Source organism: Sorex araneus, chromosome 11, assembly GCF_027595985.1.
Source record: "Sorex araneus isolate mSorAra2 chromosome 11, mSorAra2.pri, whole genome shotgun sequence".
NCBI lineage: Eukaryota > Metazoa > Chordata > Mammalia > Eulipotyphla > Soricidae > Sorex > Sorex araneus.
Window position 1 is genome coordinate 48,831,917 of NC_073312.1, and position 27,612 is coordinate 48,859,528.

At 60.9% G+C, this 27,612-nt stretch overlaps 1 protein-coding gene across 7 annotated transcripts in view; it reads right to left on the reverse strand.

Annotated features, from left to right (window-relative positions):
• Positions 1 to 136: 136 nt before the first annotated feature.
• The window catches only part of ARVCF (ARVCF delta catenin family member), a 42,007-nt gene continuing 14,531 nt past the window's right edge, over positions 137 to 27,612 (reverse strand). For 2 of the 7 annotated variants that reach the window (XM_004607482.2, XM_055119362.1), the window contains 18 exons: positions 19,805 to 20,032; positions 11,312 to 11,470; positions 10,662 to 11,188; positions 9,134 to 9,633; positions 8,453 to 8,636; positions 7,808 to 7,925; positions 7,236 to 7,407; positions 6,665 to 6,682; positions 5,782 to 5,853; positions 4,374 to 4,501; positions 4,053 to 4,203; positions 3,557 to 3,755; positions 3,368 to 3,479; positions 3,176 to 3,266; positions 2,760 to 2,813; positions 2,373 to 2,458; positions 1,726 to 1,845; positions 137 to 1,354 (listed from right to left, as the gene is read on the reverse strand). In XM_004607482.2, the coding sequence (XP_004607539.2) occupies positions 1,738 to 1,845; positions 2,373 to 2,458; positions 2,760 to 2,813; positions 3,176 to 3,266; positions 3,368 to 3,479; positions 3,557 to 3,755; positions 4,053 to 4,203; positions 4,374 to 4,501; positions 5,782 to 5,853; positions 6,665 to 6,682; positions 7,236 to 7,407; positions 7,808 to 7,925; positions 8,453 to 8,636; positions 9,134 to 9,633; positions 10,662 to 11,188; positions 11,312 to 11,470; positions 19,805 to 20,014 (2,889 nt within the window). In that variant the 5' untranslated portion in view covers positions 20,015 to 20,032 and the 3' untranslated portion in view covers positions 137 to 1,354; positions 1,726 to 1,737. Of the gene's footprint in view, positions 1,355 to 1,725; positions 1,846 to 2,372; positions 2,459 to 2,759; positions 2,814 to 3,175; positions 3,267 to 3,367; positions 3,480 to 3,556; positions 3,756 to 4,052; positions 4,204 to 4,373; positions 4,502 to 5,781; positions 5,854 to 6,664; positions 6,683 to 7,235; positions 7,408 to 7,807; positions 7,926 to 8,452; positions 8,637 to 9,133; positions 9,634 to 10,661; positions 11,189 to 11,311; positions 11,471 to 11,994; positions 12,138 to 16,095; positions 16,194 to 19,804; positions 20,033 to 27,612 lie in introns of those variants that run through there. The other 5 variants (XM_055119367.1, XM_055119365.1, XM_055119364.1 and 2 more) reach the window with 5 other exon arrangements.

Genomic DNA, 27,612 nt, shown 5'->3' on the forward strand with positions numbered 1-27,612 from the left:
AATGACCTCGCATGGGTTTCTTTCCGACCATGGGGCTGTCCCTTTTCTCTGGTCCCCTCGACTTGGGCACCCTGGTGCTTTCCTTGACTGGCCACTGCCCAGCAGTTGGGGAGCCGGGCCGCTCTGGTGGCCAGACCCACGGCATATGCTTCAGTTCTGCAGGGATGTCTGTAGGTGGGACAGCTTCTGGGGAAAGCAAAGCAGGGGTGGGAAAGCTGAGACTGGATTCCCCAGGACCTGGTCCCCTGGGCCCCTGCAAGAGGCAGGCGGCCAACCTTCTGTCTTGTATCCCGTGGTGGGTGTGGGTTTGCCTCAGCCATGGAGCCTCCGCCAGTTATCTAACTGGCAAGTGATGAAGCAGAGCTGCTCTGCAGCTCCCTAAAGCCAGAGCTACCCCCCAAGCCCCACTCTGGTCCTCCACCCCAGGCCCCTCTAAAGTAGTTGGGGCTCTGACCACCTCAGAGGCGCCCTAAGATCTCATCTGGGGTCCGAGGACCCCAGGGACCCAGGGAACAAACCTGTTCTTTAGAAAGGGGGGCCTGGGCCCCTGCTGAGTCCTCACTGGATACCGGTGATGATCCCCAGGGACATCTCTGTCCCTGCCCAAAGAGGGAGAGCCAGTAGTTCCGGCAAGAACACCGAGGCAGGCACATGACACAAAAGTTCCTTTGTTGATTTTTTTAATTTTTAAGTTTTCTTACAAAAATTCAAATATTTACCAATACAGTTGTCTTTTGGTTTTGTCTTTAATGCTTTTCGTCAGTGTTTTCTCTTCTGTTTTTAAGTCTCAAACAGCAGGCACTGAACAGCAGTCTCCCTGCGGTGCCCCTGTCCCCAGAGGGGCACGAGGAGGTGTGACTGGGCCACAGCAGCCCTGGGCAGTCCTTCAGGGAAGGCCCCACCAGCCGGGGCTCCAGGCCTCCCAGAGTGGGGGCTGGGTGGGGGGACAAGCACAGCCTGACCCCTGTGTCCAGACTGGCCCCCTGGAGCAGCCTTACACCCACGGTCTCTGCCATGCAGGGTAGGACTGGGGTCCTGAAGAGCACCCCCCTTCCTGCCCTGCCTGGCTGCCTGCCCCCACCTCTCCTACCGCAGGCCCCAGTCAGTCACCTGCCCCAGGCCCCTCCCACCCACCTCCTCCCCCTCACAAGCTACCAGCACCGAGTCCAGTGGCAGCGCAGCCTGGGGGCGGCAGGGAGGAAGGCTGGTTCAGAAAAGTCAGCCTGGCTCCTCGAGAGACACTGCCTACCCCTGCCGCCAGGGGGCTCCGAGCACCACAGCAGGGTCTATGCAGGATGGACCTGGAGTTCCCGCCTTCCCGTGGTCCCTAGGAACAGCAGGCTGAGCCCGGGCCCTGAGGAGTGAGAGGGACGGCTGGCACCACAGGCAAAACAGATGAAGGTGAGCACCAAAGCCATGGTGTGGGGGCCTTGTGCCTAGGGCGCTTGCAGCGGACAGGGGCTTTGGGGGGAGGTAGGTGGTTTCCTGCGCTGGCTCCAGCTCTGGCCCCAGCTCTGGCCTGGCGCGGGGTGCAGTAGGGCTGCGGGCCACACAGGCCCATTCCTCTCTAACTGTGGCCTGCTCTTCACTAAGACGGGCATTGACGCCACTGAGCACAAGGCCAGGCCCTTCCGGGGAGCACAGGGAGAGTGGAGCATGCAGCCAGCAGAGGTGAACGCGGGTGGCCCTGGCCCAGAGCACGGAAGGGCAAACACGAGAACGTACCAGGCGTGCAAGCTAGACCCAGGAGTCAACAGGTTGAGGCTTAGCGTCCCCCACGGCATCCACCAGCCTGACCGAAGGCCTGCTGGGCCCAGGAGGAGGGGCCTTCCTGCTGGGCTCGAGCTGCAGCAGCCAGGGAGGGGAGGAGGGCATTTGAGGCAGAAGAGAGCAAATTAGTGGGTGACTGGGGCTGGGGACCAGGCTGGGGAGTCAGGTGGGGACGGAGCACACGGGCATGAGGGCAGGGGAGCCCAGTCAGTGTGGTGAGAATGGAAGCACAGCAGCCCGTGCCCAAAGCCAGGGCATGGGCACACGGCAGGTTCCAGGGGCTGCTGTGGAGAGAGGACCGTGTGGGTCCCTGTTTGCACACACATGCAGAGAAGGGTGTGGACATGCTTGCTTGGCACCGGGCAGTGGCCCCTGTCCTGTGTCCCCTCTTTCTCCCTGCCAGTGAATGAGTTTCAAACTGTCCACCCTTCAGCTAAGTGTCCACCCTTAACTGACTCTGACATGAGGCTCCCCAGGGTCTGGTCTCATGGCCCGGCTACCCCAACTGGGGAGGACCCCCCAGCTCCTGACCAAACTCAGCATCCAGCCTGTGTCCAGGAAGCCCAGGCGTGCAGCCCTGCTGGGCCCTTACTCACACTTACTTTTAGTGGCTCCTTCTCAGAAGCCTCGGCCGCAGGGTCACTGCCTCGGGTCTTCCGCTCCCGCCGGTCCACCGTGGAGTAGCCATCTGTGGGAGGGGGCACCAGGGGCTCTGAGCCCAGACTCAGGGGCCCTAGAGGGCCGTGCCAGGTCTGCTCCCAGCCCCTGCAGCCTCCTCCGAAGAGGACACACCAGAGGCCCGAGCTGGGCCCTGGGCCTGTCGGCCCTCCCCTCACCCCCAAGCAAGCCTGAAACAAATATTTCTCTCTACTCCTGCCAACATCTCCTCAGAAAGCCATCCCAGCGCCAACACAACAGAATGACTTGTCGCAGTACACCCCTGCTGCTCCCTGCGGGAACCTGGCAGCCTTGCGCCCGCCTATACTCACCGGGGCCAAGAGCCTCCATGGGGATGGCGTCCCGGCTCCCAGGCTTCTCACCGTCTGCCAGGCACAAGGCACAAAGCACAAGGCAGGCATCAGCCTGACACAAACCAGCTGGTTGCAGTGGGGGTGAGGTGGGGCAGGGGGGGTAGACAGACATGCCCACAGCCAGTCTGCTGGCGAGGCGACTGGATTTCACGACTTTGCACCCTTCTGCTGGGCCTCTGCCTCTGGCACCCCTTCCCCAAGTCTGGCACCAATGTGGTGGGCACAGGGGTAGGGGAACAAGTGCTGGGAAAAGGATCCCCTATATTCCTGGGGGACTGCCAAGCTTCCTCCCCCACCCCTCACCCACCACATGTTTCTTGCAGGCTAGAGGTGCCTGTGTCAGCGATGGGGTTCCGGACCCTCTCCCGACTCACCAAGGCTCTTGTCCACCAGGGGCAGGGTACTATCGTCAAAGCCTCCCGGACTCAGCGCTCCCTTGGGTCCCTTGGTGTTAGCAGCAGTGGACTGGAGTAGGGGAAGGGAACAAACAGTGTTGGGAGTGAGGGCCACTCCCACAGGGAACCCCAGCCGGTGAGGTGAAGCTGAGAAGGGCCACGCAGCAGCACCTGGAAGCGCGCCTTGGTCCAGCCGTCCCTCTGCAGGGCACCGCGCAGCTCCTTGTAGCTCCACACAGTTTGTAGCACGTGGGACGCGGCCTTGGCCTCACGCACAGATTGGCTGTGTCACAGACAGCGGCAGTCAGTGGACAGCCCCACCCACACGACGGGCCCCGCCCACACGACTGCCCCCAGCACCTGGAACCACCCAGGGCCACTAGCGCAGGGACGCCTCGGGCCTGCAGGAGAGAGCGCGCGTTGTCCAGGCTGTCAGACACAATCTCATGGATGGTGTTGAGCACGGCCACCACGGTGTCTTCCTCGAGACGGGCCCCGGGTCGTGCTGGAGCCTGTGCATTCCGCACGTTTCGTACCAGTTCTGCCATAGCATAGCTCCCTGAAGAGGGGGTTCTGGAGTCAGGATGCACCTCTGCTCTGCCCTGTCCTGTCCTGTCCTGTCCTGCCCTGTCCTGCCCTGCCCCTGCCCCTGTGGTGGACCGGTGCAGGATCCCAGCTAGGATCATGGGACACTCTTGCTGCCCTGGGGGCTCGGCCAGCCTCCTGAGGGCTTCAGGGAGACCATGAGCGCCTGCAGACAGGGTTGGAGTGAGAGAGGCAGATCCCAGTCCCTAACAGCCGCTGATGGGCACCCCCAAGCCACTGCTCCCAGCTCTGCACTGAGGCTCCTCCTCACCAATGAGGTCTTTATTGCGCCGGTCCAGGGAGAGGTTACGCAGTGCGATGGCCACGGCGCGGACGACCTTGTCAGTCTCTGACTGCAGCAACTCCACTAGCACGGGCAGCCCACGCTCCTTGCGCACAGTGGCGCGGATGTACGTGGCCCACTGTGGAAAACACGGGATCAGCTACCCTCCCACCAAAGCCCCGACCACTCCCTCCAGCTGGGCCACCTGCCTGCCTCTGGCCTGGACCTCCAGGATGCCGAGGAGGTGCCAGGGGCAGCGATACCCAGCATTCCCTCCTGCCCCACTCGCCAACAGCCCCAGCTTCTCACCGTCCAGTTGCCAGCACTGAGGTTCTGTAGGGCTCCGGCTGCAGCCTCCAAAGTGTTGAAGTTCCGGCTCTCAGTGAGGAGAGAGAGGTAGAGACGTACCACTTCAGGCTGGTACAGCAGCTCAAAGCCTGGGCACAGGACACCACCACTCACGGTCACTCAGGGTGCAAGGATGGCCCCCTCACTCTTCCTCTCCCTCCATGGAAGTACTTCCAGGGATGCCGAAATATTCCGAGGCATTTGCCCCAGAGGCCAGGGAGATGGCTCAAATGACCAGAACACAGGCTTTGCATGCGAGAGTCCTGTATTTAATCCCTGGCATCACATAGCTGATGGGACACCACCAGGAGTGACTCCACAGTGCCACGTTGGATGTGACAGTCACCAAGAAACAAGGTTTTTACCCCTTAGGGTCACCTAAATGAAGAAACATTCCCATTTCACAGAGGAACAAATGGGCTCTGTGTAGACACAGCTGGTTTGGATGAAGTCATTCTCCCCTCACTGCGCTGCCTGAGAAATGGGGTTCATAGGCCTGGCAGCCCCGCAAGAGGCCTGGCATGGAGCAGGGAGGGATTCCACTGCCCTAGCAACAGGGCCTGGATCCCCCCATGACGAATAGGGGCAGTGTAGCCAGGGTCACTCTCCCAGCAACAAGACCCACCCTCCTTGGCAACAGTGTGGGCGCCCTCTCCCAGGAAAGCGGGCAGTAACCAGGGCAGCCTGGCAACAGGGCCTGAGCTCCACCTGAGAAGCCCTGCCACTCCTGTCCCTCATCAGCAGGCAGCAGAGTGACCACACGCTGCTCCAAGGTCAGCGCATCCCTGTGCTGACCACAGACGTGGCCTCCCCTCCCCTTCCCACTCAGAGTGTTTGCACTGGACAGTCCCTGGCCTGACATGCTCACTCTCAGTGGCTGGGCCTTGGCACTTCACCCAGGGAGGGTCTGGGCATGTGGGGTAGGCTGTGGCCTGTGGCTCTCTAGGGTTGGCCTCACCGCAGTCTCTCCAGCTGCATTCCCCAAATCCAGAACAGAACTTGGACAGACAAGCAGACAAGGAGGTTGAGTCCCCCTATCGGTCACCCTGGCCCGGCCACCACACTGACTCCGACTGCCCCGAGCCCAGCTGAGTGACCCTGCAAAGGGCACGCATAGCTTACCTACCCTTCACTGTGCATGTCATTCTAGTGCCCATCAAGTGCCCACACATGACAAGGTGCACGACAGTGCCCGGGATCTCTGTGCCTCTGTATGCCACACTCTGAAGTGATGGGCAGTACTGACCCCAATCCCAAATGCTTTGCCCACATCCGTGGGCCTCAGTGTCCCTACTGGAATGTCCTCGGGCCTGTCTGGCGGCCGGCCTCACCACCTGGACAGCCTGAGTCTCTGATTCCACCATCTCACCTTTGGCAGCCTCAGTCCGCTTGGGCAGGTCCAGCGTGTCAAAGTTCCGGTCCATCTCACCGTCCTTCTTCCCTGGAACAGAAGGCAGTGGAGGGTGAGCAGGACCCTGCCAGAAGGCAGGTGGGCATCAGGAAAACAGGCCAGGGCCCATTCCTGTTCAGAGTCCCCAAAGCATCCCCCATGCCCGCAACTGGCCACTAAGAGGCCCTGGGAAGGGACAGTATCACAGCGGGAAACCAAGTAGCCAGGACCCTGCAGTTCCAGGAGCTCGACTGCCAACACAGCAGTCTCCTTGAGGCTACCCAGGGTGTGAACTGAGGCACCCAGATCCCTGGCTGGGTGACTGGGCAGATGAGAGACTCAGGGAAGCTGGATGAGCCTAGTTGTGTGCAGGAGACCCAGGAGCACAGACCCAGCAGTGGAGCCCGATGCCTGGTGGCTCTGCTTGGCTGCCTCCTGTCCCCTCCCATCCCACGGGCGTGTCTCTGCCTTGGGAAGGCTTCAGAGATCTGGGGTTCCTGTCCAGCCTGCGGGGTCTTTGTACAGCTGCTCTGCCTGGGCCACACAGCACCCCATTTCACTGGAACGCTACCACTCACTGGCACCCACGGGGATGGCTGCACCATAGCCTAGGTGCTGCTCAGCGTCGGTTCAGCACCAGCTCTGAGAGCAGCCTGCTGGACAGCCTGTCCAAGGTGACCGGGGGCCAGGACGGGGCTGGAATCCCTGCACTTGACACCTCCAGAGTTGTTGTGGAGGCAGCTGCCTGGAGACGGGACCCAGCTGGGCTAGGGCAGCGAGGCCGGCACACCCTGTGGTCGCCATGGAGACAGCTGCCTGAGCCCTGGGCTGGGCCTGGACAGCAGGGCAAACAGGGACTCACCTTGATGGAACCACTCCTCTGGACAGCCGGAGGAAGCAGAGGAGAGAGGAGACGAGCCTGAGCGGGCAGCACCCCTCCCGCCCTCCCAGGAGACCTCGACTCCCCACTGCACACCTGGGCTGAGCAGATGGGACGTGGAACCTCACCCCACTATAGCTGGGGGCCAAGAGCCCTGAGCTGCACAGGGAAAGCCATACGCAGGCTCCACCGACACCTCCAAGTGCAACAGGCATGCGTGAAGGCAAGGTGGGGGGCTGCCCAGGGCTTCCGGTTCTGCAGACACCCTGCCAGCATCAGGCAAGGCACCATCTACAGAGAGCCCCAAACCAGGGCCTGCAGAACCCTTCCCAGAGCCAGCAGGGACACCACCAGGTTCCCTCCTGCCCTCTCTGGGCCTCCCCACAGCAGATGGAGAAAGACGGACCTGGGAGCTGGGTGTCCCGGCTCTCTGCCCCCCGCCTGTGAATAATGGGGCAGCCCCCCGCCTATGGAGGAGTGTGGACATAGAGAGCCTGTGGGGCCTGGGGAAGGAAGGATTCCTACTGTGCCACCCCGGGTCCCCACCACACACCTTTGGCCTTCTTGCCACCGAAGCAGCCAGCGTCATCCCGCCTCCGGCGTTGTGAACCCACAGCGCCCCCTGGGGGCCCAGGCTCCTCCTCCTGGTACCTGTCAGCCCCTGGCACCTCCTTGTGCACGTGGTAGGACAGGTTCCGCATGATGCACACGCAATTCTCCACTGACTGTGGGGAGAGGGGAGCTTGTGGGCCAGGGCTGCAGGGGCCCGGCGCTGCTGACCCACCCAGGGAAGATGCCATGGCCAGCAGACACCAAGTGGTCCGTGACAGAGACCAGGAGGCCTGCGATGGACATGAAACACCAAAAGGCCAGGAGAGGAAAGGGGCGGGTCCCTGAGCACACACAGTACTTTATCTGGGCCTTAGTGGCTCACCCGTGCCACAGTGTGGCCATGACTAGGTGGCCCATACCTTGGACACTGTCCCCAGACCAGCACAGCCTCCCTCAGTGCCAGTCCGACAGCTCAAGACTGCAGAAGATGTCTCCTGCCATCTCTCTCACCCTTTGTCAAAGACTGTGCATGAGGGGCAGCCCACCCCTGCCCAGCCCCGTCCTGCCCACCACCTTGTTGTCCGTGTCCTTCCTGCCCACAGCCGACTGCAGGGCATGCAGCAGCGCATCCACCAGGCCTTCGCACTCCCGGAGTCGCCGGCGGGCCTCTGCGCCATCAGAGCTCACGTTCCTGGGTGCCAAGAACATGCCGGGTGACCCTCGCCCCTGGCTCTGGGATTCTGAATTCATGGTACAGCCCCACCAGGGCAGAGGACATCAGCCTGACTGCACAGAGCAGCTGGGGCCGTGGGGGCCAGACCTCTGGGAGCCCCTACACTCTCTCCGAGCTGGGAGGGGTCAGTGGTGGATTCAGCCTCCCCCACCCCAGTGGGAGCTTGGGGCTTGGACATGCCGGCATGTCCCGGGGGACCCAGGATTATCCATGGAGGGCCAGAATCCTAGTGAGGTGAGACAAGGCCCCAGCCATAGCCTATTGTGACAGGAGTATGGGTCCAGGTTATAGAGCTAGACCCTGGGGCTCCCACTCAGTGGGGACAGCAAGCCTTGAGGGTGAGAAACATCTCCCCATTCCCTGGAATATGACAGTTGTCCCTGGGTCAGGGCCACTGGTGCTGGGAGTGCATGCAGAAGCTGGCCCTGAGCTCCAGCCACAGGGAGCAGCCCCTTGGCCACAAGGCCCCCGCCTCCCGCCTGCACCTCAAACAGCCAGACGTGTTCTTGAAGACAGTGGTCCACTCGGCGTCCCGTGGCTTTGAGTCCTCGTTGGGCTCACGCTCCCAGCCCGAGTGGGGCACAATGACCTCGTGGGTCAGCGTCTGTAGCCCGTGGTCAATGATGACCATCTTCAGGGGCTCGTAGGATGACAGGTTCCAGAGTGTGCCTGCCAGGCACACAGACCAGCCCTGTTGACCACGGGTGCTATGGCCCCACCGCCTGCCACTCAGCCCCAGCTGGGAGGTGACAGCCAGCACAGAAGGCCCTGGTGGTCTGTCTGGGCCTGGGATGACAGGTCCATGGTTATACCTAGTGGCATTACCCAGCTGGAACAGAGCCCCATGAGGCTGGGGGGAGGGACACAGGATGGGTTGAACATGGTGGGAGGGACAACTAAAGGGCCACTAGGGCTGGTAACATGACTCCACTTAGCCATAGTCACATGACTCTGCCCAGCTGCCCGGTTCACCAGGACACAATCCCCACCACTGCACTATAGGGTGTAGCAGGAATCCGGGGGAAACAGCTGTGGAGGGGATGAGGGCCCCAGTGCCCATCCTACCATGGTGACCGGGTCCAGAAGAGGTAGCTGCCCTGGTACCTGGGACCCTTTTCCCAGAGGGAGAGCCCCTGAGGCCACCCCTCTCCAGGGATACCACTCACCCGTGACAAGCTCCCGGACCTCACTGTCCCGGGCGGCCCTCAGCAGGCGCACCAAGGCAGGCACACCCCCGCAGTCCCTGATGGCCGCCTTGTTGTCCGTATCCCGCCCAAAGGAGAGGTTCCGCAGCGCCCCGCAGGCCCGGCGCCGCACCTCCGCCCGCGGGTGGTCCAGCAGGGCCACGAGCAGCGGCAGCCCCCGCAGCTGCCGCACGCGCCGCTTGACGCCCTCGTTCTCGAAGCACAGGTGCTGCAGGTAGGCGGCTGCGTTGGCCTTCACGGGGTCCACGGGGTGCCGCAGCATGGCCAGGACCTCGGGCAGCTCTGGATCCCGCCAGCGCGGCTCCTTGCGGGCACTGTCGACCGACGGTGAGCGCCGCACCATGCGGTCCAGGCTGCCCAGGCTGCCCCGTTCAGGCTGGGCCAGGGGTGCGCTCACGGCTGGGAATGGGGGCCGCTCCTCCATCAGCTCACTGCCTTCGTCAGCCACGTCCTCGTAGGCCCTGTCCAGCAAGAAAGCCTGTGAGCAGCTGGGGAGGCGGGAGGCCGGTGGCCCCGCCCACGCCCCGCCCACCGCCCCAGGCTGCCAACCCCAGAGAGCGAGAGCAGGCAGCTGAGCACTGGTAGCCCGATTCCCCGAGCCCGCCAGGGCAGAGCAGGAGTCACACTCAACCAATGGCCTGACTCTGAGCTCCCCAGACTACAGGCACTCACTCCCCTCTCCAGGTATCCCCCAACTCTGAGCTGTGCATTTCCGGGGAACATCTGTGGATGATAGATTCCAACTTTCCCAGATCCAGTTGGTACCAGGCTACAGGGGGAGAGGTGGTTCACTACCAAGGGCCTCCATCCCACTGATACTGTCTAAGGGACATATGAGCCATCAGTGTTCAAGATGTCTGTGGGGGCTGGAGCAATAGCACAGTGGGTAGGGCATTTGCCTTGCACGCAGACGACCCTGTTTCAATTCCCAGCATTCCATATGGTCCCCTGAGCACTGCCAGGAGTAACTCCTGAGTGCATGAGCCAGGAATAACCCCTGTGCATCGCTGGGTGTGACCCAAAAAGAAAAAAAAAATATTTGTGGACTGTCTCCATCGAACCCACCACTAGGAGGGGTCAAGCATCTGGGCCCTGGTCACAGGCACAATCCCGATCTGGGCTGTGGTTATGCACCCCCACTAAGAACAAACCCAGGGCAGAGGGAACAAGACCCAGAGGCTGTATCGGGAAGAGTGGGGGTCAGAGTTCTGGATGCTCCTAAGCACAGGGGCAAACCAGGCAGGGGCCCCCACTCTGGGAAATACCCGAGCCTCTGGTGCTCATGCCTTCAGGGTCCTCAGGTAGGAGAACATGTCAAGCACAGTGCAGCTCCCACCATCCCTAGATCTGCCCTGGAGAAGAGCTGAGGCCCAGGCAAGCTCGAGGGCAGGGGGTGGGGGGACACTAACTCAAGCCCAGAAGCCCGTGGAGTATTGTGGGGGAAGGTGGGGGCCAGACTGCCTGGAGGTGACAGGCAGCAGGTGCTCACCTGGCACGAAGGCCCCGCCCGCAGTCAGGCCGCCTCCGTGGGGCCGTGCTATAGTCGGACTCCAGCTCCGGACCACCCTCATCCTCAGCAGCCAAGCTCCGCGTATCATCCTCCAGGCCGTAGGGCTCTGCCTGGAAGCGCTCGGGCTGGGAGCGACCTGCCGGAGTCACGGGCTCAGGGCCAGCGGGGAATGCCTCACGGCGGCCAGGCAGAGTGAAGCAGCCATCCCCAGGGCCCGGACCAAGGGGTCCACCACGCGGGGGCCGCGTTCCCAGCCCCCGAGACAGGCTGCCATAGCTGGGGACTTCACGGGGCTCGGGCGCATCAGGAAAGCTGCCCCCACTGCTGAGGTAGGCGCGGGAGAGTGTGGCTGCTGGCACGCCCCCTCGCAGTAAGAAGTGCCGGTCCAGGGGGCCATCGGGGAATGGGCAGAGTGGCGGTCCGCTGTCCAGCAGGGGGAGGCCATCTGGACCCACAGGCAGCTGGCGCACTGTTCGTGTGGTCACCGTCTTCACAGTCTTAGTGACCTGGCAGATATGCAGGCAGCTGGTGGGCTGGGCGGTCTGAGAGGCCCAGTCCCTGCCCTGCAGTGACCACCCAGAGGGCGAATGGGAGGGCCCCAGGAGACGTGCCCACCCCCAGGGCCATACCTTAGTCTCCGTGCGCCGGGTAGTGCCATCTTCTGAAGTGACGATGGACACGTGGGATGTAGGGGTGCCAGGGTCCTCCTCCACTGTCACCGTTTCCTCCAGCACTTCAGGGGCCTCTGGCATGGTGACCAGTGAGGCCTCGCTGCCCGGGCTCTGCTCCTGGATGAGGAGAGCAGGGGCTGGTGAGTGGCCCCACGCCCCTCTCTGCTGCCCTGCAGATGGGGGGAAAGTGCCTCCTGCTTCCAGAACCCAGAAGCCCCAGGGGTTGAAGGAGGGCCAGAATGTTGGCATGGAGGACAGCCTGCCATTCCCACCAGCAGGGGTGGCATGTGAGGTCCAGGTCCCAGAGATCTGGGGTCCCAAGGCATGGCTGCCCTATCAAAGCAGTAAAGCCAGTGGCCCAGGTGGAACCCACAGGATCCTTTCCCTACATGGCTCAGCAGCTGGCTATATCCTCCTAGTGCCATGGACCTTGTCCCTGCCCACCCTAGAAACCTGGCATGCAAAAGCCTCAGGGGCTCAGTTTCAGCTAATGCCAATGTTGGTGGCAGCTGGCAGAATGCCCTCAAAGGACAAAAATACCCAGTTCCCTAGTGCTCAGTGAGCTCAGGAGACCAAAATCCCAATGTTCCATCCAGCCTACATAGCATCAGGAAAAGTGGGCACAGCCTGGCAACTCTCACCTGAGCCAGGGGTCCCTGTCCCGACCAAGTGTCCGGGTCTCTTATCAGATGCCAGAGAGGATGCTTCAGGCCAAAGGGGCCCCAGCTGCTCCGTGGTAGCATGCCATGCCAGGGTCCTGCCTCTGCATGTCACATTCTTCCCAACCTTTGTGCTCTGCTTCCAGTCTTCTGCCTCATCCCCCACTTACTGGCCCCCTCCTCCCTGCCATTAGCCCTGCAGGGGACAGTGCGGGTAGGCAAGATGGCTCTGGGCAGAGCTCTTCAACAGCCCAATGTCTCTTAGCCAGACTTGCCAGTGAGGAAGGTAAGTCTCAGAGTAGGTGGCCTGCAGCAGGGCTGGGCCAGACCTGTGCTGTGCGGGGTAGGTAGCACAGGGCCCTGAGGGCACTCTCCACTTGGGCCCCTGCCATGTGAGTGTCTCAGGGTCTGGGGCATGGGAAGCAATCAAAACCCAGGCTGCAGTGGGTTGGGGAGGAAAGTGCACACTGCCGGACAGCCAAAGCCAGGTCAACTGGAGGACAGCCTAGACCCCATGTCCCGCAGGATGGGCCCCCAGCTGGGACCCCAGAGCCCGGAGGCCTACCCAGATAGGAGGCCCAGTGACTGAGCCCATGGTGCCCAGCCTCCAAGTTCACTCTGCTCTGGGCCCTGGGTTGGAGAGGTGTGCATAGCAAGGGACACTCCCCAGAGGTCACCAGATGACGCCTCACTCCAGGCTGGAGTCCTGTGTCCTGAGGGGACATGACTCCCCATGCCCCCCGACTTTACCACTTGCAATTTTGAGTATCTGAGCTCTGCACCATCCTGGTAAGCTGAACCACTCATGGGGAAGTGCTGGGCACTGCCCTGGGGGACAGGATGGTCCTGGAGCAGAAGGTTCCCTGAGACCCTGTCACATCTGGGGTCTCAGATGTCACCTCTGTATTTGGTGGGAACAAATATGTGGCAGGCAACAAGCTCTTTCCTGGGCCCTGTGGGGCACTAGTCAGAGCTTAAAAACAGGGTGGGTGGAGGGGATACCCTGGTAGCTGCAGGTACAGGAGAGGGGCAAAAGCAGGACTGGCCTGAGGGGATCTGCACGTTGTCCAGGAGACAGCTAAGCAGCAGGACATGGCCCCTTGGTCAGTGGGTTCTCATGAAGCCACTTCAGACAGCCCCTCCCCTCCCAGCTTGGGGGGTAGAGGGTGTTGTCAGGGGACTGGGGACCAGGAGATCATCTGGGCCACAGCACCGCCTGCTAACACCCAGACCAGGGAGCCCAGCAACGGGATCCCGAGGCCCCAGGAGGCCCTGCTGGCAAATGACCTCAAGATACTAAAAATGGACGATGACTTCACCCATGCAGGCAAGCAGCAGGCAGCAGCATGAGTCAGTCAGAGATCGGGGAAACCTGGTCCATTATTGACTGGGCACGTGCCTGCAGACGGAGCCCTGGACACACATATGTGCATGTGCACTCTACAGATATGTGCACACATGTGTACATGCCTCCCAGAGCCCTAGGCATGGCAGCAGGCTTATGCTTCTCACCACACACAGCGCCACTGTCCTGAGGGACACACACGAGTATGAAGCCCTGTCACCGCCTCCTGTCCTCCCCATGTGCACAGACTCCTTCCATCACCCAATGAGAGGGCTCCTACGCAGTAGACGGCCCCCAAGCTCTAGGACATGGAGAGGCCCACCTGCACCCCGGAGCCTCTGAACCATCTGTGGGAGGAATCTGTTTTTTTGCAGGGGTTTTGTTTGTTTTGGGGTGATATCCAGTGATGCTCAGAGGTTACTCCTGGCTCCGCACTAAGGATTTACTCCTGACAGAGCTCAGAGGATCATACAGCATGCTGAGGATTGGACCTGGACCGGCCCCATGAAAGGCAAGAATCCCACCCCTCTACTATCTCTCCGCCCCTCCCTTTTTTTTTCTTTTTGGGTCACACCCGGCGATGTTCACGGGTTACTCCTGGCTCTGCACTCAGCAATTACTCCTGGCAGTGCTCGGGGGACCATATGAGATGCTGGGAATCAAATTTGGGTCGGCTGCGTTCAAGGCAAATGCCCTGCTGCTGTGCTATCACTCCAGCCCCTCTCTGGCCCCTCTGAGTGGAATGCAGGATCAGGGACCAATGACCAACACAGCTAGTGCTCAAAAGAGTGCCTCTACTCTCTTTTGGCTTCGCTGACCTGCTCTAGGGAACTGTGTCCTGTGTCTACCTACCAGGTCCACCCATCTGCAGGAAGGCAGCCCTGGTTTCCCCTATGATCCAAACACCACAATTACCCTGCACCCTAGTCCTCCCCTAAACCCCCAAACTGCAAGTGCTATCAAGTCCAGTTTCCCTCCCAGGCTCTGGCCTCATCTTCCCATTTCCACTGGGCCTCTAATGAGTACCAAAATCCACCCTGTAGCATTGTCATATGTGACGCCCAGGCCCAGCCTGCACAGGCTGCTGTCCAGGCTGGGTTTTCTCTGAGTTCCTTGCACCTGCAGGGGAGCCCTGGCCTAGGTTTCTGAGCTGCAGGCTAGCGTGGCCAGCAAAACAGAAAGGGAAACACAAGTGTTTACCGTAGCTCTCAAGGTTCCCGGGGGGCACAGAGCTGAGCCCAGGTGCCCGTGATTCCATCACACACCCAAGGCCCACCTACTCTCTATGGGCATGGGCAAGACCCAGAATGCCAAAACCAGGGAACTGGCCAGGGACCCAGGCCCACTCTGGGGCTAGAATCAAGGGAGGTGGAGAAAATACAGACGTGGAGAAAATCACATGGGCAAAAACTCAGTTGCCTCTGAGACGCAAGAGGGTAAAAGAGGAGTGTGGACAGAAGAAATAAGCCGGCGGGGGGGGGGGGTAGGAGTCTGGATGAGGGTCCCCAAGGACCCATCTACCTACTCTGTCTGCACAGCAGACAAGCACCCATGGCCCCTAAGGTGAAAAGCCAACCTAACGACAACCAACCGCTCACATCCACCGCCCGAAAGCACATACAGGCACTGGCTAGGGTGGGCCCCTACACCTGACTCCCACAATCCCAGTGCAAAGCCTCCAGAGGGCACAGAATGACCGGCTGCCAATCCACAAGCCAGTGGAGAGCAAAAGTAATGTGACCCCCTGCATCAATGCTCCCTAGGCAACCAGCCCTGGGCCCCCAGAGGTCCTCTCCTCTCCCTCAGCTTTGGCAGACCTCTGTGGCAAGAATCCGCCGCTGAGAGGCCGGGAGACCAAGGACAGTGAGTGCCCAGCAGACCGGGGGAGGAAGCACGCACACAGAAGGGCTAGCTCACACCCACCCGAGCAGCTTCCCCAAGTTCTGGCCATATCTTTCAGGTTACCCCTAACCCCGGGCCCCAGCGGGCTTCTCCATCTCTGGCCAGATCCTAGGGACCACAACAGGGGGAGGAGAAGGCAGGGCCTGGGCAGGTGCCACTCCTCACAGTCAGTCCCCGCCCTGGTACTGGGCCCCGCCCCCTTCCACCACCACCCGCCCCCCTCCGCCAGCGCACCCCTGACCCGCTCGGGCATTCCTTCCACAGAGACCCCCCTTCCTCCCGCCTCCGCACGTGGACTGGGCCCCCCCCCCCCCTGGGCTCACGTGCACGCCGCGGCAGACAGCGGTTCTGCGAACGCTCGGGGAGCTCCCGGGCTGAGCCCGGGAGTCGGAGCCCGAGCTGGGAAGGTGGCAGTGAACGGGGAGGACGGGCGGGGACTCCCGCCCCCCACCCGCACCCGCGCGGGGCGGGGAGACCCAGCAGGTTTCCCGCTCGGGTCTCGGCCTCCCCTGGGCCGGGGCTCCGCACCTGTCCCGTGCCGGCCTGGGGGTGTGCCCGGCGGGTCCCCGCCCTGCTCCCCGCTCGCGCGCTGGAGCGCACGGCCAGACGACGGGGGAGGGCGGGGGGCAGCCCTGAGCCCCCGGGACTGGCTCGGGGACCCGGCAGCCCCACCCCGGGCAGGGGACTCATGGCCCGCAGACCGCCGACCCGGAGCGCAGACAATAGCCGTCTCCGGCCCGCGGCTCCACAAAACAAAAGCCGGTGCTTCGGGGGGAAGGCCGGCGCGCGCCCCCGGGACGGAGGCCCCCGCTCGCCGGGGCCAAGTTCCTGCCAACCTGTCTGAGTTCGGCCGGCATCGGGCCGGGCTCGGCGGGCGCCTGGGCGGCGGGGCGGCGGGGCAGCGGGGCGGCGGGGCGGCGGCGGCGGTGGCGGCGGCCGGACCGGGCTCGGCTCCCGGGCCTCGGTCGCTCGCGCTCGGGCTCGGCGGACTCGCTCCCCGTGGGGGCGGAGCCGGCGAGGCCGCGGCGAGCAGCCAATCGGGCGGGGCCGCGCCCAGGCGGGGCGGGGCGGGGGCGCGGGGGCGGGGCCGGCCGGGTGTCCGCCCCCGGCGCGCGCGGCCTGGAGGCGGGCTGGGCTCTTCACACCCGCGCCAGACACGGCAGGGGTCTCAGTCTCTCGCGCCCGAGTGAGGGGTAACTTCCGGCGGGAGTCCTGCCTAGCTTCGAGTTGCCCACGACGAAGAGTTCAGGAGCGCCTCCCGCGGCAGGGTTGGGGAAACAGAGTTTGGGGGCCAGGGGTGCCCGTGCGCCCAAGGTGCGAGTCCATCCTCACTGGTAACAGGGGCCGCTAAGCCAATGAAGGCATGAACGGTACTACAAAGTCTCCAGATCCCGCCCCAGGTCCCCGATCAACAGCAGTGGGTGGCCCAAAGACGGTCCCCGCAGAGCTCCAGAGACCTGGGAAATCAGCCTCGCGGGCACACTTTGTCCTCCCTCATGAAAACACAGAGGCCATCCATGGTCCCCCGTGGGTGTTAAAAGTAAGAGAGCTGGACAGTTGGGTGATCCTAGCTCACACCCTCTCTCCTAGGTGTTAAAAGTGGCAGGTTGACCAGGGCATCTTGGGGAGTATGCCCCCATCAGCCTGGTGGGAATGTGCAGCTGCCACCCACCACCCTTCATGGTAGTCTCTCTGCTGGAGGGACAGGTAGACACAGGTGATGAGCTGGCTGGGGCCACCTCTTGGCCACACCCTGCCAAGACAAGCACATGACTCGTACCTCGGATAAGGAATCCAGGCTCTTTGAGAGACTAAGTCAGTCCAGGAAGGCTCAATGGATGAAGGAAAGAGAGGACTTGGAGGGATGGGGGCAGATAGTGCAGCAGATAAGGTGCTTGCCTTGCACACAGATGACCCAGGTTTGATCACTGGCATCCCATATGGTCCCCCAAGCACAGTCAGGAGAGATGCCTGAGTGCAGAAACAGGAATAAGCCCTGAGCATTGCTGGGTGTTCATTCCCCCCTACACACACACACACACACACACACACACACACACACAAACACACACACACACACAGAGGGATCCTGGGTCTGGTCCTCCTACCTCCCACCTGCTGGTTCAATAAATGGAACCTGCTCTGAAGCCGCTCGTCCACCACACACTGAATGTAGAGAGATTAGTGTCTCAGGCTGCCATACTTCTGAGCCTCAGGCTTCAGACCTGAACAGGAGTTAGTCACAAGGTCCCCTGCCCCCTGGTCTTCCACCTACAGCTGCCCTGGTGGACTAGGTCATAGAGGAACTGGGACTATGTGCTTCATTTGGACAGTTTGTGTCTTCTCCCTGATTATCTGCACTAATCGTCAATGCCCCAGCCACCTACTGACCTTGGCCTTGGTCAGTGTGGACAGGTCACTCAGCATGTTCCCTCCCTACACAGTGAGAGTCTGAAGAAAAGGCCCTCCCTGCTGGAGGATGCGGGGTAGACATTCAGGCCTGGGGGTGCTTCTCAGGGTGCATGGCAGCACCACCCCTGGGGTCAGCTCTGACCTCTCTATCCTGCTCCCCCAGCTTCAGATTGGGGCTCCTCCCCCATGCTTCAGACCCCTATGCTGACCCTGAGCCCCAGCTCCAGGGAGCCATACAGCTTGGCAGGTCGGTCACTGGGCACCTTCTACTGAAATGAATCTGGGAAGGAGACTGGGCACTGAAGCGGCCAAGCCTGGTTTGCATGACCAGGTGTCCCTTCCCAACCCCCCAGCATCTCCATCAGCTCTGCAGGTCCAGCGTAGCTCCAGGCACACAAGTTCTTTCCCATCTCAGCTTTAGAAAACCCTCTCCTGCGCTGGGCTGGAGAGAGAGCAGAGTAGGGAAAGCTCTTGCCTTGCATGCAACCCTGATTTGATTGCCGGCAGCACATATGGTCACTGAGCATAGAGCCAGGATAGATCAGAGCTCGTGTGACCCACACACACACACACATCGGGAAGGAAAGAAAGAAACCCTCTCCTTCCAAGAGATAGGAGGTCAGAGCAGTGTTTGGAAGAGGGTGACAGACAGAGGTCTGCGCTCTCAGGACCTTGCTATTGGGAACACCTTACATTGAACCTCAAGATAGTGTCTGGGTAGAGCCAGAACCCCAAAACCCTTACTCTAGGAAAGTTGGCGGGAGTGCCTGGCCCTTGAGGGTGGCCTCTGGGTCACTGCCTTCCCCTGTCCTCATATGACTCAGCCAGGCTATTCTCCAAAATACAAAAAAAAAATTAATTTTAAAAAATGTGTGGGGTTGCAGGCCTCCTCCTGGGGAGGACTCGGGGGCCACTCTGGGAGGCTCGTGAGCCCCGACCTTCCCTGACTCAGCCCCCACTTCCTGCGACACTGGCTCTGCAAACAGGGAGACCATCTCAGCATCAGGCATGGGCTTGGGGTACTAGGGAAAATCAGGGGCTCGCCAGTGGTGGGGCTGCAGATATGCTGCAGACCTAGAGTTATCTCTGGCCTGGACTGACCCCAGCCTGGACCGTATGCACTCACCACCTACTGGCAAATGAGGGTGTCCAGGCATGAGAGTAGACCCTGCTGGGTCCGCCAGCCCAAGGGGCTGCAGCTCTGGGCCCCACAGGCACAGGGGCTCACATTAGGGAGGCCAGCAACGAACTCCTCTGCCCACTGGGGGCAGCAGGGTGGCACAGCTCAGCCATTCTGTTTTCTGGGGGCTGGTGCTCATTAGGAATGGGAAAGGGAGATCATATATGTCCATGGGGAAAGGGGTGGGGGTCTTGCAGCCAGGTGAAAGAGTTGACCCAGGCCAGGAACCTGAGCCAGAGAACTGAGGAGCCACTTGGGTTTCTTAAAGGGGCCCAGAGGTCTCAGCAACCCTCAGCCCCTCCAGGCCTCTTGAACCAGTTACCAAGGCAAGACAACATGGGATGCCCACATCCAGAAACGCTCCCCTTCTCTTAGCTTCCAGGACGGATCTGTCAGCTACCCCCGCCGTCAGGCTGTCAGGAATAGAAGCCTCGATAATGCTACCCATTTCCTAGGCCTTGTCTTCTCCCAGCTCTGCACCACCACCTGGAGGGGCTTCTGTCACTCCTGGAGGGACTAGGACATGCCGAGGAGGGTCGGCACTACCCCTTGGGTGGTCCCCGTGAGTCCAGGGGCCTGGCCACAGAGCAGACTGGCTGCTCACCTCTGGGGTAGCAGCAAAGGAGGGTCATGAGAGGGGAAACTGGGGCACCCAGGCCCCCGCCTCTGAGCGGTACACAAAGCCCAAGGCTCTTCTGTGACTTCTTCTGGGGCGGTCCCATCAGCATGCATGAAGCAAACGCAACTTCAGGCTGCCCACTGAGTCCTGAGGACACACTTGAGAAGTGGGCAGTCTGAGGGTCAGGCTGTGTCCTCCTCCCACCCACCCCCTCCATCCACATGGTCCTCCTGGCATCCCATGCTCCTCCACTCCCCAGGAGCCCCAGAAGGCCTCGCTGTAAACCACTGCCTACTTGCCTAGCTCTACCCTTCCTGAGTCACCTGGCTGTTACCTGCAGGACCAGCTGCTGCCAGGCCATTGGCAGGGGCTGCCCACTGCCCATGCCACCAGTGCCCACTCCAGGCTGCTGAGCGCGCTCCAGCTGGAGGGCCACATGGCGCCGCTCCTGCTCCAGTGCCCGAGTCAGCCGCTCAAAGCGAGCCTCCTGCTCCTTCACCGAGGCCAGGATGCTGGCGGCCGAGTGCACGTTGCAGTCCTCCATGGCGGGGATGCCTGCTGGCTGCAAACAAAGCAGAGCAAGGTCAGGGCGGGGCTGGGGCCATCCAGGGCCACCTGTACCTCCCCACTCCTCCCCCCACCCTTGGCAACCACCCTCCCCACCCCAACCCTGCTGCACATGCAGATCCTCCAGCTCGCTCCCAACAGGAGCATCCAGCTCTCTGGGGACAAGCCACATTGATTAAATTCTAAATTAAAAGCCATGAATCTGAGGCTAGCCAGAAGCAGCTGGCTCCCTCCCCATAGGGCCTGGGGCTCTGACCTGGGTTATTCCACTTCTGACTAGACCAGAAACTCTGGGCATCTCAGAGTCCAGTGCAAAGAGCAGGGCAGGGTAGGGCAGAGCAGGAGGCGCTTGTGTGACCCACGCTCAGGCTTCCGGCCCCCTGCTGCCTGCTCACCCTGACCTATGAGAAGCAGCTCCACAGTGCTGGGTACCCAGGAAGCTTAGGCAGGTGTGGGGTGACAGTGGCTTACAGATTGGTGGGCTGGCCCACATGCACAGCCACATGGGCCAGGAGCAGGGCAGCATCTATCCACATGGCAGGAGGCAGCCAAGCGCAGGCGTGGGGAGCAGCCCCCAAACCTGACGGCCAGTCAGGAAAGAGGCGGAAGGTGGGGCCTGACTTCCAAGGCCCAGCCGTTGGATCAGGAGGACCAGGCCTGCCTGAGCCCCAGCCCTGGAGCACCCCAGGAGACCCGGGAGGAGCAGGAGCAGGTGGAGGAGGAGGCCAGACAGTTGGACTGACAGGCCAGAGCTTTCCGCACCGTGTGCTTTCGAGCTGACTTTCGTGGGCAGCAAGAGGGCATAGCCTGAGGGACACACTCTAATGCACACGAGCCTGACCTGAAAGACTGGAACCTGGCCACAGACACAAATTGGGGTGCATGGGGACACTGCAAGGGGAAAGAATAGCTTAGAGGCCCTGGTGCCGAGACAGCTGAGTAAATGAAGGTCCAGTGAGGACAAGGAGTCCCCACCACGGCTGCCAGAAGCTGCCTCTCCCCTCCCCAGAACTCGCCACACAAATCAGTCTGTCGGCCTGACCGCGCGTTGTCAGGGGCAGCGATGTTCACAGAGCCGGAAGAAAAGGCTCAAAGGCAGCCCGGGCCCCTGGCCCACAGGGGATAAAGGACCCACAGAACGGCACGTCCTGTGTGGGCACGCAGGCCGCTGTGCAGGGGCTGATGTGGTGGGCACTGCCAGAATTAGACACGGCCTGTGCTGTGCACGATGCACTGAGCACCAAGGGCAGGGGTGGGTGGGCCGAGCTGGCCCGGGCTGGCACCACATTTCCTGCCCTTTCTTTTTTTTTGGTTTTTGGGTCACACCCAGCGATGCACAGGGGTTACTCCTGGCTCTTCACTCAGGAATTACCCCTGGCGATGCTCAGGGGACCATATGGGATGCTGGGATTAGAACCCGGGTCGGCCGCGTGCAAGGCAAACACCCTACCCGCTGTGCTATTGCTCCAGCCCCTTTCCTGCCCTTTCCTCACCCAGCCTAAGTGGCTGCATCCCACTGCAGGGTCCAGGAATAACATGACGCTGCCCTCAGTGGAGGGGCTGGAGCCAGGTCACATGTGAGAGATAGAGCTGTGCTCTGGGAATCAATCCACAGCCAGGTGGATTGCTCTTGGGGGACCAGGTGGGGGCTTCCCGCCATTCTAGTGCATACCTCAGGTCTCACTCCTGTCCCCCAAAGACCCAGGATCCTGTACAGCAGGGCAACAGTCCACACAGACAACCGCAGCCCCTTTCCTGCCCTCCACCCTGGAGCCTACCCAGCTCCAGGATCCAAGTAGCCTCCCACACCCTGACCTGAAGGGGCCCTCTAGTCCCAGCTGGGGGCTGGCTGGGGGCTTGGAATTCTGAGGCAGTGGTGAGAAGGTAGCTGAAGCCGCCACTGACCTTCCCCGAGCCCAACCACACATCAAAGCTAAGTGCCTGGGTATCTCCCAGGCAACACCACTCACACCAGCCCTGGGAGCTGAGCACGCCACAGTCACCCATGGCATGGGGCCCTGGGCCCACCTTTGTCCTTGACCAGCCAGAGGGTACTCCCCCTTGCCCCACAAAAGCCCCTCAGGGGCCTCAGGGCAGCACAATGTGGGTGATGGGGAGAGACTGGGGTTGGGGCGCCCAGGAAACAGGGCGGGCCCCCGTCCATGCAGAAGCTCATGCAGGCACAGGTGATTCCGGCCAACACCTCTGAACACTCTGTGTACTAAAGCTGTGTGTATAATACTCTGGTGGCCTGATGTGCAGGAATGTTATGATGCTTCCCCAGCGGCACTCTGGGGAGATGTTGTCAGTCCTGGGGGTGGGCGTGGGCAGGCACCAGACCTGGCTCTTCTTGATGTGGCCCTGGGAGGGCTGGGCACAGGTGGAAGGGCCATGCTATGGGTCCTCACAGACTGTCACTCTCTTCCTGGCCATCAGTGTCCACCCAAGGTAAGTGTACCCCACACCCTGTGGGCATGGCCCTCCTGGCACCATCCGCCAACTGCACAATTCCTCGGCACTTCCTGCACAGACCCACAGAACAGACTTAGCAAAATCAGGGCAATATGCCACCCAGGGCCTGTGCAGGGGCCAGTACAGGAATGGGCATTGCCCTGGGGAAAGGCAGTTGCTACCAGTAGTGCCCCTGCTGGTCAGCACCACTGCATGGGCTAGGAAAGATGAGGAATATGGGGAGGGCTAGGGTGGATATCAAACCCCAACAAAATATACCACCCGGGATTATAACCGCCGTGACCTCCCTAACACAGGCCCAGGAGTGCCTTCATTCCCAGAACTCTGGGGGCAAAGGGACTCCACAGAGATGGGGAGAAGCTGCATGCACACAAAGGGCTGTGACTGGACGAATAGACGGAGAGGGCCTGGGTTCAAGGCTGAGTGGATGGGAGGATGGGGAGACAGAGGGACAGAAGAGATGGGACAGTAGGTAAGTGGATGGTTGGTGGGTGGATGCAAGGACAGGAAGACAGAAGGCTGGACAGAGGGACATGGATACACGAGTGAAGTAGGTGTTGTGGACTGAGAGGGTGGGGGTGGGGTACAGGAGAGAGCGGCCATGGGCAGTGAGTGGGGCATAAAGGCGGAAAGCTGGCTGGCAGAATGGAGGGAGGTGGACAGTTGCGGGGGCGGGGGGTAGTCACTGTGCAAGATGGAGACACTACTAGGGGAGGGACCCCAAGTCTGCTGAGAGACCATGTGGCCAACCCTCATTCCCTCAGACCCTCAGGCAGGAAAGTGGAGGCACCTTCAGGACAGGAGAGACACGGGTCCTTCCCGCATACGGAAGCCCACAGCTGACATCTTCCTGCTGACCCAGACATTCCTCCTCACCAGAGCCCTGCCAAGCCCTGCTCTAGAAAATCAAATTACGGGGCTGAGTCTAATCGGGGTTGAGGAATTAGAGGAATTTCCTAAGGGTTGGGCCAGAGGCAGTGGCGGGGAGGCTGAGCCCCTACAAGCCACCGCGGCACCCTGCCTGCTGTCCCTGCGTCTTTGGGAGGGGCGAGTGGACATGGTACATGACACTCACGGGTCACCAACCCCAGCCTGTCCCTCCCACAGCCCTTGAGATGAGGGGCAGAAGTAGGTCTAAGAGCCTGCTCTCTGCTGGGGATGGGGGCGGGGGGAGGGCCCCTTGATGGTGTCACCCCACCTGCCTGCCCTGTAGTGCCTGGGACAGCCCAGCCACAGGGGCAGCTCCAGCCAAGCCCACAGGGATGGGCATTCACCCAAGGTTGGGGCTGAGCTGGAGCAGGCCTCCTGGGACTGGGTTTCACCCAGGCAGGGTGCATGTCCATCTGTCCATCCCAAGCAGGACAGGACTGCAGGGTTCCTGGCAGTCAGGGCAGGAGCTAATGGGCAGTGAGCAGGAGGCTGCCCCAGAGCTGAGAGCAGAATATGCCAAGAAAAGTTGGGCAGCCTCTCTCAGGGAGACTGAAGCAGTTCTCAACCCCCCTCCAAAAGGGTTACATGCTGTGCTCATGTCTTAGCTTTGTTTTGTTTTTGTTTGGGGGTCACACCCAGCGATACTCAGGGCTTACTCCTAGCTCATCACTCAGGAATCACTCCTGGGGGGTGCTCAGAGACCATATGAGATGCCGAAGATCAAACCCGGATCAGCTGTGTGCAAGGCAAACACCCTAAGACTGTACTATCGCTCCAGCCCCTCTCACATGTTTAATTTGGAAAATAATATTTTTGGTTTGATTTGGTTCGGAAGCCATACTCAGCAGTGCTGGGGCAACTCCCAGCTCCAGGGTCACTGTGGACTGTGCTCAGGGAACCCTGCAGTGCCAGGAAGCAAACCTCCTGCATGCAAAACATGTGCCCCAGGCCTCTCAGCTCTTTCCACCACCCCATTTTTTAAGTCAGACCATGCAGAACATCGTGTTCAATGAGTGTTGAGATGAGCCAGCAGAGAGGCTTTACTTCTGGACAGAGGCTTAGTCAGGGGGAAGCTGGTGGGGCATATGAGGACTCAGCCCCCAATTTTAGGTATTGTGTTTGCGATTTTCTATCATAGGATAGAAGGGCTGGAGTGATAGCACAGAGGGTAGGGCGTGTGCCTTGTATGCGGCCAACCCAGGTTTGATTCCTCCATCCCTCTCAGAGAGTGTGGCAAGCTACCAAGAGTATCTCAGCCACACGGCAGAGCCTAGCAAGCTACCCGTGGCATATTTGATATGCCAAAAACAGTAACAAGTCTCACAATGGAGACGTTACTGGTGCCCGCTTGAGCAAATCGATGAGCAATGGGATGACAGTAGATAGAAGATAGAGATAGAAGGAAGCACAAAAGAGCCAGAGATGCATCCTAGTGGTTGAACATCTGGCTTATGTGTGTGAGGCCCTGGGGATGCCACCCCTAGCACCTCAAAAAAAAATTAAAGAAAATTAAAGACAACTGCCAAAGTAGCATCAAGTCTTTGCATCAGCCAGCAATAAATTGCTAACCCTCCATCTGCAAGGGGCTTCTTTAAATCAATAGAACAAGAAATGAAGGTATAGAGGCCGGAGAGATAGTTCAAAGTGCAGGGCATTTGCCTTGCATGTGGCCAACCCAGGTTTGATCCCCAGCGCCCCACATTGTCCCCTGAGCACTGCCAGGAGTGATCCCTGAGCTCATAGCCAGAAGTAACCCTTGAGCACTGCCAGGTACCCCCAAACAAACAAACAAAAAGATGAGTCTACTCAAAGTGGGAAAAAAATTACTACCAGTTCCGTGCTTAGCATCATATAGGGTTCCCTGAGTACCACAATGAGTGACCCCTGAGTACAGAGTCAAGAGCAGTCCCTGAGCACTGCTGGGTGTGACCCAAAACCTCACCCTGCCCCCCCAAAAAAGTGGGGAGAACAGAGCCATAGTACAGCAGGTAGGATGCTTACCTTGCACACAACCAACCTGGGTTCGATCCCCGATCCCCAGCATCTCATATAGTCCCCTGAGCACTGCCAGAGGCAATTCCTGAGTGCAGAGCCAGGAGAAAGCCCTGAGCATCACCAGGTATGGTCCCAAAAACAAGGACAGGGGCTGGAGCAATAGCACAGCGGGTAGGGCGTTTGCCTTGCACATGGCCGACCCGGGTTCAAATCCCAGCATCCCATATGGTCCCCTGAGCACTACCAGGGGTAATTCCTGAGTGCAAAGCCAGGAGTAACCCCTGTGCATTGCCAGGCGTGACCCAAAAAGCAAAAAAAAAAAAAAAAAACAAGGACAAAAAAGATGCTGACCCGGGGCTTTGGACACAGACGGGTGCAAGGCTGTGAGCATTCGAAGAAGGGTCGGAAGGAGCATGGCTAAGGCCCGCAAGGCAGCACAGCCGCCACCAGGAGCATGCCAAGGCTATCCTCAGGAGAAGGGGAGAGCAGGCGCCAGCCCAGCAGGGGAGCAAGGGAGCAAGGCCTGGATATCTAGTTCCCGGGGGTCTCGGAGCTCCCAGTCCCCCCACCCCTGCCTCCACCCCCGGAAGGCAGTGAGATTTTCAGGGCGCCAGAGCTCTGTGATTAGATTCCGCCTGCAAATCACATTTCCCAGCAGAGACTGGACCAGGCACAGTGGGGGAGGGCAGACAGAGTGGACCCTGGGGCCTCCTGCCCTAAGGCTGTCTCCACAGATGCCCAGCAGCTCAGCTCTTTGAGGACATGCTCCCAGAGGGACATCGTCTGGAGTCCCCTCAGCCCAGGTGATCAGGTGCAGGGCAGCTCTGTCAGCCCAAGGGAGTGGGGTGGGGCAGGGGGCTCCTTGACCTGCTTCTGCAAAGGTTAGAGCATCTGAGGTTCAGGGAGCTGAGAGCCTGGGACCAGCCCAGGACTGGGGGTGGCAGAAATAGATGACACCTGGCAGGTGACATCCCAGCGGCCGCCCCTCTGCCAGGAGAGCTACACAGCGCTGCCATCAGGGTTCTGAAAGGTCTCAGTCCTCTGGGGTTGGTCACAGACATGACCTTCCTGTGCAGAATGTACCCCAGAGGGTTCCCCTGGGTGCCCCCTCTCTTGAGAAAATCATGAAAGTGGGTGGAGAACAACCCCCCTCACCTCAGACCTGCCCCCCCAGTCACGACGCCGCTTCCCTTGACCCAGATCCCAGGTAGTCACTGTAGCAGAGCATTGCCCTGCAGGCCATGAGAACGACCCCCCTGTGGACACCCTGGGGGACCCCGAGAAGCCCAGGATCCCACTCACTCCAGGCCCAAACCTGAGTGGGGAGCCTGAGGGATAAGGAGGGCTGTGCCCCCCACCGGCACCATGCTGAGCTGGGGTCTCTCACCTCCCTCATCAGCCCCCAGCCTGCAAGGGGTCCCCGCATGGTCCATCCCAAGGAGAGGAGGGCACATTAGCAGGCATGGGGCACATGGCATTCCCAGCAGGGGCCTGAGCCCGGCAGGCACAGCAGTCACCCCTGGGCCGCTGGTCTGTGTGCCTCAGTGCCCCCGCCTGGAATGCCCTTTTCCCCCCCCACAACCGGTGGACTCCCTTCTTCCCAGCCCCTGTATCCATGGAAACACCCAGGCTTCTCTGGGAGGGACAGAGCCTCTTTGTGGTGGCACAAAGCCCCTTTGAGGGGAGGGGGGTTGCAGCCCCTAAGAGTCTGTGGTCATTAAGCATCTGGGGGTAAATCAGAGCCCCCCCAGCCTCCCGCCCAGACTGCAAGAGTAAGGAAGCCAGGTAGGCGAGCTGCCACCTACGGGGGTGCTTGGGAGGGACTGTGGGCTCTGGGAGGGGCCCCGTGGGTTCCCACTTCCTCCCCTCAATGACAAGGACCTCATGGCCTGGACAAGCACAGGGGAATTCCATTCTAACAACAGGGCTCAGAGTTAGCAGGAGGGGAGGGCCAGAGGAAGCTGGGGGACCTGCTCCTGGTTTGCTGAGGGGCTGCATGTCGTGGTCTCTGCCCACACCCCTACACACTGGCCCTCATTTCTCCACCATGCCTCCCTGGCCTGACAGCCGCCTGAGGCTCACTCCCCTGCCCTGGACCCCCTCCCTGCCCCAGGCCTCAGGTCCCTGTCTCCCTGCCCACTGCTGACCAGGCACTTGGCAGTGCCTGTGTGAGCCTGG